The 11,498-nt window shown below is 40.2% G+C and overlaps 1 protein-coding gene and 1 pseudogene across 3 annotated transcripts; one reads left to right on the forward strand and one right to left on the reverse strand.

Annotated features, from left to right (window-relative positions):
• Positions 1 to 1,807: 1,807 nt before the first annotated feature.
• On the forward strand, positions 1,808 to 3,042 carry LOC141376331 (E3 ubiquitin/ISG15 ligase TRIM25-like; annotated as a pseudogene).
• An 846-nt stretch (positions 3,043 to 3,888) lies between these two features.
• Positions 3,889 to 10,953, reverse strand: LOC141376277 (uncharacterized). Of its 3 annotated transcripts, none has more exons than XM_087269873.1 (10): positions 9,210 to 9,868; positions 8,851 to 9,124; positions 6,984 to 7,161; positions 6,785 to 6,877; positions 6,450 to 6,595; positions 6,130 to 6,252; positions 5,756 to 5,952; positions 5,449 to 5,679; positions 4,209 to 4,629; positions 3,889 to 4,113 (listed from the first exon to the last, which is right to left on the reverse strand). In XM_087269873.1, exons 1-9 carry the CDS (start codon positions 9,271 to 9,273, stop codon positions 4,214 to 4,216), a joined length of 1,722 nt encoding a protein of 573 aa, XP_087125999.1. In that variant the 5' UTR covers positions 9,274 to 9,868; the 3' UTR covers positions 3,889 to 4,113; positions 4,209 to 4,213. The 3 variants fall into 3 exon arrangements, with proteins under 3 accessions (XP_087125999.1, XP_087126000.1, XP_087125998.1); XM_087269874.1 differs by lacking the exon at positions 3,889 to 4,113 and adding an exon at positions 10,897 to 10,953 and having other exon boundaries at positions 4,170 to 4,629; positions 9,210 to 9,234; XM_087269872.1 differs by lacking the exon at positions 3,889 to 4,113 and having other exon boundaries at positions 4,170 to 4,629.
• Between the last annotated feature and the right edge of the window lie 545 nt (positions 10,954 to 11,498).

An 11,498-nucleotide genomic window follows, 5' to 3' on the forward strand; every position in this document is an offset into this window, starting at 1 on the left:
TCCGTTACACTTATCCTCTTTGACAAGTGTAAACAAAAGAGACCATTTAGCAATTATTTGACTGACAGCACGCAGTCTTGACATTTTAACCCTAACCATATCAGTAACATTATTATCGGTAACTACAATAATTCTCCAACCTTTGTTAATGACTTGAGAACTTTTTGATGTTTATTTATTTATATGTGACATTTACATAATTGGTAGCATCTAAAATTAAAAGCTTTACTCATGCCTTTAAGTTGTACATCAGTATACGAAATACATAATTTAAAATAGGTTTAACGTTATGTCATTATAACGTTCTTTTAAATTGCATGCATTTAAACAAAATTTCACTACATTTACGTGTGTGTGTGTGTGTGTGTGTATATATGTGTATGTGTATATATATATATATATATATATATATATATATATATATATATATATATATATATACACACACACATATATATATATAATGTTGTTATTATTTTAATCAGGCGCTACAAACTATACTTACAACTCCAGTGAACCAATAGTATCCTAGGCGGAACCAATGGTCCGGGGGAGAGGGTGGGGGGGGGACCCGATTTCTCATGACACCTGTGTACAACGGAAAATGTTGCAATAACACTAGCATGTTCCCCATATCAGCTGCGTTCAGTAAAACGCACGGTGGTTACTCATTTGGTGGCCCTACATTTTGCCTAAGCACGGTAAAACGAGCATTTAGCAGCAGCCTGTTACCTTAATCTGCAGAAGATAAAAGGTTCGACGGCGAGTACGGATGTTGTCAGATGACGTCATGCGCTCATTTGCATATCAGTGACGTCACGCCGTCGTACCTGACATTCGTAAGCCCATCATGTCATTTCGAAGTATTATTTAAATACTAAGTAATCTCTACCTCCAGCAATGTTAAAGCTTTACAATCATTAACACTATATATATATATATATATATATATATATATATATATATATATATATATATATATATATATTCTAGAAATCTACATATATATTTTAATATATAAATAAATATAAATATATCTAAATATTATCAGACATACTGTGAACATTCATCTGCTCTGTTAAACATCAGAGATAATAACACAGACAAAACCGCAGTCTAGCGCCCCCTGTTTTGTTCGAGACGGCTAAAGCAATTACACTTTTTAGCAGTTTCGAACACAGACCATTTTACCTTATGTACACTAGATGGCGCAATTTAATTAACATTTCCAGTGGTGGTCATTATCATTAGGAATATAACAGTACAGGCACACACACACACACACACACACACACACACAGACACACTTGAAGTCAGAATTATTAGCCCTCTGTTTATTTTTTTCCACAATTTATTAAAATATTGACAGACATACTGTGAAAATGTTCTTGCTCTGTAAAACATCATTTGTAAAATAGTAAAAAAATAAATAGATAAATAAAAAATAATTCTATATATATATTTTAATATATATACACACACACACACACACACACATAAATAAATTAAAATATATGTATTAAAATAATTTAAAATAAAATATATTTATTCTATATATATATATATATATATATATATATATATATATATATAAATATATATATATGTATCCTATTCCCACTTAAAGACAAAAACAATCCTTTTACTGAATTTGAAGGTATTCCAATCAGAGAATAAGTAACTTACTTTGATGTTAACATTTGTAAAGATCAGTCAAATAGGATACATTCTAATTTACAACCTCCTTTGATGAAAATGAAAATAAATTTGACACGTGGCTCATGAGAGATTTATCACTTAAAGGAAGGACTCGTTTGTCAAAAATCTATCACAATCGGTGTATCTTGCCAAAGTATTGGATGTACCAAAATCGGTTATTAAAAAAATCAATTTGATTCAGCAATGTTTCTTTTTGTTATTTTGTCACAAATGTTGTGCTAAAATGTGTAATATTGTAAGATGGTTATGCACTGGACTGGAAATGTTTGGGAAAAAAAAAAAAAAGAGTGTGAGCTTTAAAATGGCAGAATTCAGTGTTTCTGTGGCACAGGATCAGTTCAGCTATGCGGTTAGTCTGGATCTACTAAATCACCCAGTCTCCTTTCCGTGTGGACACAGTTACTGTATGAGCTGCATCACAGACTGCTGGAATCAGAAGAGAGTCTACAGCTGCCCTCAGTTCAGACAGACCTTCAGGCCCAGACCCGCTTTAGCTAAAAACACCATGCTGGCCGAAGTGCTGGAGAAAGTGCAGAAGAGCAAACTACAAGCAGCCGGTCCTGCTCGGAATCCTGCTGCATCTGGAGATGTGGAGTGTGACGTCTGTACTGGAGCCAGAAACAGAGCCGTCGAGTCCTGTCTGGTGTGTCTGAACTGTTACTGTCACATCATGAAATTCACCCAGGAAATCAACACAAAGTGACAGAAGCCACTCATAAACTGCAGGAGGTGATCTGTCCTCAACATGAGAAACTCCTGAAGATCTTCTGCAGCACTGATCCCTGCTGTATATGTTATCCGTGTTTGCTGAATCAACGCAAAAACAATGACACCGTTTCAGCTGCTGCAGAGAGGACTGAACTACAGGGTCAGCTGTGGGAAACCCCTAGAGCAGTTTCCAGCAGAGACTCCAGGTGAGACAGAAGGAGCGGAGAGAGGCTGTGGAGTCTCACAAGCGCTCTGCACAGGCCGCAGTGGACCCCACCGAGAGGATCCTCACTCAGCTCATCTGCTGGATCGAGAGAAGCCGCTCGGAGCTCAGGCAGATGATCAGAGATGAAGAAAAGACTGCATTGAGTGGAGCTGAATAACAACTGGAGCGACTGGAGCAGGAGATCAATGATCAGAGCTGCAGCAAAGCAGGGCTTAAAATGATTAAATAAATAAATAAATAAATAAAAATAAATAAATAAATGAATGAATGAATGAATGAATGAATAAATAAATAAAATCCAATTGGTTCCTCCCAAACAGAATTGATATAGTTATGTTCAATATTCCGAAAACGGTTTTCTAGAAGAAAAAAAAAAAAAACAACAACAACAACAACAACGCAGGTCTCTTTCGAGGCCCTGTAATTGGAATGAGCTCCTAAACCCACGAACGAGGACCCATTGGAAGGCAAGTCTTGCCTCGTGTACAAACTCCAAAGAGTCAATAGCAGTGTTTGGTAAGCACTGTAAGATCCCCTCGGGGCACGGAGCATTTACTTTGAAAAAATTAAGAGTGTTTAAGGCAGGGCCGGCACAGTGCCCCATGCAATACCCCAGCTACACTAAAAAAAAAAAAGTTATGTCTGCGCAACTGTTGCAAACTATTTATTTGGGTTTAATTTAAACAAAAAATTAAATTTACTAATGTTTAACTTAATTTGTTTGTTTAAATTGAGGCCAAATAAATTATTTATTAGTATTATTTTTTTTTTTTACATTTTCATAGTGTTTTAACAAAAAAATTAGAAACATTATACTGAATTAAGTTAACTTGTTTCATGCATCCTTTAAAGACAAAATTCCTATTTTGCATCAATAAAAGTAAATACATTTTTGCCCGCAGGACGCTAACGGTAACAAAAATGATTGAAACATCTTGGTAGACTAGGGGTTTTAAAAATGTGGCAAAGCAATTGTGAAAAACTAACTAGGACGAAACTTGCTTTTACCACCTTACACTTGGCCAACCCTTTGTGTCACCTTGTTTGGCTGTGCTGAAAGCTGACGTTCAACAGTTGTGCACCAACAGGCAAAAATCAGGCCCAAGTTTTACTGCAAAACTACTTAAAAATTGTAAAAACCCTCCCCATTTTCTCCGGGCTTGGGACCGGCACTAAAACAACAAAGTGTCACTGCTAGTGGCTGGGTTAAAAAAAAGTTGTTTTTTTGTTATTTTTGTTATTTTTTATTTTTTTTGTTGTTGTTTTTTTTTTTTTTTTTTAAACAGCAATATAAAACACTAACTAACTAACTAAATAAATGAATAAATAAATAAATAAATAAATAATTAAGTAATAAATAAATAAATAAATAAATAGAAAAAAAGGGGAAAAAAATCAGTGGAAGGACACAAAAAAAAAAAAAAAAAAAAAAGGTGGCTGGCTGGACCCTAGGCGACTTGCTGAAGATTTAAAGAGAGAAAAAAAAAAAACAGATTAGTAAGGGAAAAAAAAAAAAAAGGAAAAAATTCGTATTTTAAAAGTGTCGGATGCTCACCGCGCCTAGTCGTCCAGCCAATCCAAGTCTTTGCCCTCTCCTCGGAAGGACCCCCGTCTAACGCCGTAGTCCAGCAGCAGCTCCTCCCCCATGGAGATGTCCCGAAGGGCGCGGAATAGAACACACTCCCGTGGCCCTTGTGGTAGCGTTAAACGCTTCACAAAGGGCCGCACGTTGTTGCGGTGCCGGGAGTGGTTCATGAGCCTTCCGAATGTTTCCATGCCCGGGTGACAGGGGCAGGGCCAGGACTGGGAATCCAGGCAAAGGCTCCTGTCACCATGCCCTTTAAAGAAATACATATAGGAGGAGCTGTCTCTGGGGAGGGCCTCCTGTCTCCTTAAGCCCTCCTCGTACGACAGCTCCTCCCCATGATAATCGCAAACGATTTCTCCTTTTTTAAAGGGCATGGTGGCGACGACACCTGCACAGAACAAAAAAAAAAAAAACATGTCTTTGGTTAAGCAAATGACTAAACACAGGGTTTCTGCAGATATCATAATGTCAAATTGAAGACTTTTCAGGACCTTTTTAACACCATCGAGTGATAAATGCAAGACCTATATGTCTATATCAAAAACAGGCACACACAAAATTTGCGGTGAAAAAAAATGTATTCAAATGGAACCGTACTAAAGACGGATTATAGAGGGTCCATTATTCTACAATTCGCCACACTTTACTGTAGTAAAACTACACTGCCTTTCTTTTTATCAGTTCACCATTCTTAATACGAAAGTAGGCTGAAGCTTCTCTGGAGAGCAAAAACACGAAAGGAAGAGGAAACACAAGACACGAAATTTTTGAGTCTGCATCGTCCCGCGGAGCGAGAGCAGATCTTGTGGCGCCCACAGCAAACCTCCGCAAACACTGCGCGCACTGAGTCAGTAACAGAACGCTGATTGGCTGAGGCATGGTGACGTCATTTGTAGTTGTAATACCGCAAATTGCAATCGGACTAGCGAAACAAAGAACGAAAACAACACGGAAGCCTAACAACTACTAAATAAAAAAACTAATAAAATTGAAAAAAAAAAGAAGAAAACTATTTTAAATGAGCATTAGATGTAGCGTTACATGGAAAAACCGGTGACCGGTGCAAAAACATTCAAGACCTAGAGCAGCAAATTTTGCACTTTTCAAGACCAATTTTTAAATTTTAGACTTTTTAAGACCCCGGCGGAAACCCTGTAAACCAATCCCTCTCACCCCGTTCCCGTGAATAACGAGAGAAAGGTCTCACCTCTGCCTTTGTCCCCGAGGGTCTGGATTTCCAGTCCTTTCCAAGACTGCTGGACCACCAACGTGACCAGCTGCTGGTCACTGAGGACGGTGGACAGCGCCTTTGAGAGCTCCCACTCTGCCAGGACGCTGTCCACCGTCGGCACGTTGGTGGTCCATGCAGTCTCGGCCCTAATGGCACTCTGCACCCGGGCCAGGGAAGGCTTCCGGCCCTTCCGGTCGCTGCACTGCTCTGGGGGAGAAGGGGGATGTGTGAGTGTCACTACACGAAGACTGTGGTGCGACGCGGCGTAAAGGTGAGCACTTACCAACGAGATGGCGCGTCCGGATTTTGAGCTGCTCCCTCCTCCAGTGATGGTAGTAACCGCGGTCGGTGAACCCGACCGCGGCTGCCTCCGCCCTACTAGGGGGCTTCCCATTCAAGTTTACTGGAAACTTATCCTGAAAAGCCCCCCAATAACGAGGCGGAGGCAATGGAGGGGGTTGCAGCCCAGAGGTGGACGGCCTGGAAGAGAGATGTATAATATATATTATTTATATGTGTGTGTGTGTGTGTGTGTATGTTAATTTTTAAGTAAACTTTAGAACCGTTTTACCAATACATTTGTAACATTTGTCATGCCAATAACGCAATTATTGAACTATTGCTTTCTCTTTTCTCCAACCCCCCCTTGTACTGTACCTCTCCTCGCCAGGTGGAGCAGGCGGCTGAGGCAGTGCAGCTGGAGGAGAAGCTGAAGCTGGAGCCGGAGGAGAAGGCAAAGCAGCGGTGGTAGCGGGCGGTGCGGGCTGCCTCTTAACGTATCTGTTGAAATGTATAGAGCAAGATGTCAGTGATGGCTGGGGCCAGACAGAATATGCGGTCATTTTCTTTCTCGTATGTATGTATGTATGTATGTATGTATGTATGTATGTATATGTAATTCCTGAAAAGTGCATGGGTGGAAATGTACACACAAAATAACAGGCTAAAAAACATTAATAGCTGACAAGAACACTTGCTTTGCCTTCAGGCGCAGGATGTCCTGGCTGGGGTTAGTGAGGGGGAGTCCTGACGCTCCCAGGAAAAAGCATCCTTTATCCTCTGCCCCCGGAGCCTGAGCCTTAAGGTAGAGTGGCCGGATGTGCCTGTAATAGCAATCCAGCCACTGCGACAAAAGAGAGAGAGGTGCATAGGTTACACACGAGACATGTTACACTTTATAACATACGCACATTACATCAGTGTAATCATCGATTAAAGGTTCTACGTTGGCATTTGTCACCAGACGGATTTAGTCATTCGTTATGTTTTTTATTTTTTTTATGGTCATTATCTTTGGTTAGGATCAACTTGCCTCTTCCTCTTTTCGGCTCAGGCTCACGGTTTTCCTGGGAAGCGTCAGGATTACGGCCTCTCCCTCTGGCCGCCTCCCCAGCCACTCCCGCACCTGTGCGTGTGGAGGCCAAGAACAGATGTGATGCCTGTTACAGGGCTCAACAAGCAGACAAGTCAGTGTTTTGAACGCGACTCAACGGTGTTGGCGCTGGCCTTACCTTAAGCTCCATGACGCTTCCAGGACCCAGACGGTGTAGCCACATTAAAGTGGCAACGCAAAAGCTGCGAAAATCCGTCTGGGTCCTGGGAGGCAGCTCGCACCGCTGGCTGAGGCGACGGGAGACCTCAGCCATGTCCGCCTCCATAGTAGCCGGATATGGGCTATGGCTGCCGCTGCTAAAAAGAAGAAGAAGAAAAAACTTCAGTCATGGTTAAAAATGGATCAAAATGCCCACTGTTGATGATATTAGACTGTAGTTTTACTAGCTATTATAAAGAGATAGAGAGAGAGAGAGAGAGTCAGTGCACCAACACCTTCACCATCCACGCCCTGTGCCAGTGCACCCACACCTTCACCATCCACGCCCTGTGCCAGTGCACCCACACCTGCACCATCCACGCCCCCTGCCAGCAGAACATCAGCACCCACACCCGTCGACACCCTCAGTACCCACACCCTCATCAACAACAGCAGCAGCAGCAGCAGCATGATCTTGTATTACCACCACCACCAGCAGAGGAAACAGCTCGTACTCAGAGAAGCCCCCAGTGATGGGCGACAACACCAGACAAGAACAGGGAAAACTGAGCTATGCTGCAGCATTAAAACAGTCAGTGGACACTCACTTTATCTGCCCACGCTTGATGGAATAGTTGTGAGTAAAATAGTCAAAATTGCTTGTACTCTAGATAATCTTGTTAATATAAATGACTGTATGTGATATTTAGGTATTGTATATGGATTGGTTATATTCTAGAGGAATCTTAAAAATGTTTTGTTGACCAAATCAAACCGCTGACAATCTCACTGTGGAATATCCCGGGTGTTAACTCGTCCAGTCTTGGGTGTAAAGTTAACACCTTGGATTTAAAGAAAAGCATTTTAGACATAGACATCGTAATACTCCAGCAGACAATGTAGCTGTAGAAAACATAAATGACATATTTGATTATTTGGCAAAGGTGTCCAATATTAAAACTACTAAGAAAACCTTTGAACAAAAACAAGAGAATTAAAAAATGGTACGACTTGTATGATTGTAAAACTAAATATCAAGACAGCTAGCAAGTCAAAAACACAGGCAACCAGGGAATACAGATTTACGTCCTGGGTACAACGAGGAGCTTAAAAAATATACAAAAACCCAATCCGAAAAAAACAAAAAAACAAAGTAGACTACACCCAAAAACAGCTCAAAAGAGTTGAACAATCTGTTGACTCCAACAATTTCTGGGACAACTGGAACCTCCTTAATAAACAGAATATTTGATGTGCTTTTTCAATACTGTACTGAATGTCATGCCAATAAAATATCTTGATCTTGAGAGAGAGAGAGAGAGAGAGAGAGCATGAATTGACATCCAGAGTAGCTGCAAAATATGTATACACCCTACACACCATAAGAAATGGTTAATGTAAGTTCATGTATCTTATTTAACAAATTTAAACTTTTTATTATTATTATTATTCTTATTGTTGTTATATTTATCCAATGTATTGTCTGTTTTGTCATTATATCTTATCTGTATTATTATTTTTTTCAATGGTTTTAACATATTTCATATTTGAAGTGCTTTGGCAATACTGTACTGGCTATTTTTAATCATAAACGGATCGGTCGCTCGGAAACACCGTGGTCTTGAATTTGCAAACAGTCGGCAAGTGCCGCAGAACAGCCGAAGCCTTCAAACGCATGTTTTACTAGCATTTACATTACAGTGTTTACATTTAAGGACTTGACGAGGTGACGTTGACTGAACCAAAAAATAAAAAAATAAAGACTTTGAAAAAATATTGCCGTTCATGTGGTGTTTGTGATGCGTGTTATGGTTCACAGTTCACCCTCTGCAAGCATGCCTACATACCTGAGTTCGATGGGCTGCTCGGCGATGAGGAAGCCCTTGGCCCTGAAGTACTCGGCCAAGGAGCCGCAGGTGGGGTCCTCCTGGACAAGGCCCCGCACCTCCGCCAGGTTTACCACCCTCCCCTCCGTGACAAACCTGGCGCGCGACTCCAAGGCACGAGCCACCTCCTCCAGGACCAGGGCTTCCTCAGCGCCGGTCATGCAGACCTGCCTCAAGTGCCCTGAGAGGTCCTCCTGAACCGTCAGGCACTTGAGGCAGTGTACAGCGAGGGGATCTGGAGGAACAAAGAGGATCATGGGTTATTTGTCCGCACTGCATATTGTGATATAACTTTTAGGTCACGTCATGCATGCACTTACCGTCAGTTCTGTCCATCGTGGTTTTCTTGTGAGAGAAAAACAAGAGCAGGGGCAGCATCGTCATGTTAACAAAAAATTCTCATCAATGACAGGCTCGTTCAAACAAATGTATTCATTTTTTAAGAGATAGAGTCAAACTTTCTCGTTGCACCTTGCGTGCTTGTGTTTGCGTGTGCGCGCGCCCTATTAAAAACAGGTACACACTATACAGACGTGGAACTTTGCGAACGAATGCTTTTCTGAAATGACAGCATTAGGCAGAAGGTCCCAATGAGCCTCTAGAAAAGGCAGCTCTAACGTTACCTCAATTGCTTATACAAGCATTAGTGCGGTGTATGGCTCCGTGACATTGAGGTACGGTTGGTTTTGTAGTCACACATTTAATTAATTTGTTTATTTATTTTTTTCATTTAGCAGTCTCTATATCGTCTATTACCGTGTTACTTTGAATATTCGATGGGCAAATGAGCATGCAAATTTGACTCGAAAACAACATTAACACCGTTGTTGACTGCGAACATTGTTGTACTTTTGATAATCACTGGCTGCTTATATGACTTCCCCGTTTAAAAAGCTATACTTTTCTGACATTTTCCCATTAAGGAGAATGTCCGACCATCCGAACGTCAAACCAACTTTACCTCTATCCCAGTGACAACGTGCCACTGAACTGAATAGATGGGGGACTACGAGGAGGTTGCAAATACAGAGGTGACGTTGGTTTTAAGTGGGGATATTCAGGCTCTCTCCCTAAAGACGCAAGGGCATAAATTATTATTTGCAAAAAGGGAGATCCTATTAGCAGCAAAATGACTGTCACAGTACATTGAGGTAAAGTTGGTTTCATATTCACACGTTCGTTCAGTGACAGCTCCATACATAGTTTACCGTGGTACTTTGAACACGGGGTCTGAAACCACATGCAAGTATGACTTTAAAACAACATTAGCACTATTTAATGGACTGTCAACGAGGCTGCACTTTGCCTGCTGATGGGATTTTACTCTTTGGAAATTCCAATCAATACTTTTCTGAGGTTATATTATAAAGGAGAAAGACAGAATGTGGGAATACAAAACCAACTGTAATTACCCCAATTCAAAGTAAATCGTTCTCCACAGTGCTGATGTTGTTTACAAGTGAAAATTGCATGCTAATTAAGGTCGAATATTCAAAGTAACACGGTAAACGGTAGAGATCCTGCCAGGTTAAATGCACGAACGTGCGATCATACTAACCAACCCTACGCATCATGTTGCAAATCAGATTTCTTAGAAAACCGGAGGAAATCCGATCGAGGTAAAGGTGCTTTCATATTTACGCCTCCGTCCGTGACAACTTTTTGTATGGGTCTGAAATGGAGTAAATTCATTGACTGTAACGTTACTGTAACGTAAATATGATTTCTCCACTTAGACTTTATGAAAGAATCCAGCCTGAAATCATATTTAAAACGGTCAAGGTCCGAACGTGCGAATATAAAAACCAACTTGACCTCAGTGGAAAGGTGCCCGTTTTTTTCCCTAATTAACTAAATCGGCGACAGACAGAGAAACAAACGACCAAACTGCGTTTTCGTCGACATGTTACAAAGTTTGTGAGCTACGCGGGCGATCTGTTTTACCAAAAAAGTTTGGAAATAATCTCATTTTATCAATTTAAAGGTCAAAAGAAGTGTTTTTCTTACCGAAATATTCTCGCTTCAGTTCGACACGGTGGGCGGAGTCAATGGATTTGATTGACAGCCTCAACGAGATTTACTAACAAGCTTTTTTTTTTTTTTCGATGTTTTTGCCTAATCTATATTTGTAAAACAGGCCGCCGTAAAAGGTAAACGACAGCATTTATTAATTCATTAAAAAAAAAGTAAAATAAAAAAAGCACACACACACACACACACACATTAAAATAAAAGTCATGCACGTCGCTGGTTAAAGGTCAGGTCAAATTTAGGTCAAGTACGAAACCAGCGTTATTTGTATAAATCTATCTCTATCTATCAAGAATAATCTATCACTTTTCTTGTCATTTAATCTTTTAGACTGGTTAATAACAAGAAAAGTGATAAGATTCTTCTACGATAATGGTTTTGTAATCATCACGGATAAAACAAGATCTTTACCTGTAGCTGTATTTGTGTTATGTGAGTATCTCTGTTTAATTTTATCACATTTTGTTGTACTTTTTTTTCCCTCTGTTGTTTCTTTTTTTCTCCATTTATATTTATTAATTTATTTGTAATTTTATTACCATTATTATTCATACTTTGTACTTATTTCTACGTTCTAC

This window comes from Danio rerio, chromosome 10, assembly GCF_052040795.2.
Source record: "Danio rerio strain M-AB ecotype USA chromosome 10, GRCz13ab, whole genome shotgun sequence".
Taxonomy (NCBI): Eukaryota; Metazoa; Chordata; class Actinopteri; order Cypriniformes; family Danionidae; genus Danio; species Danio rerio.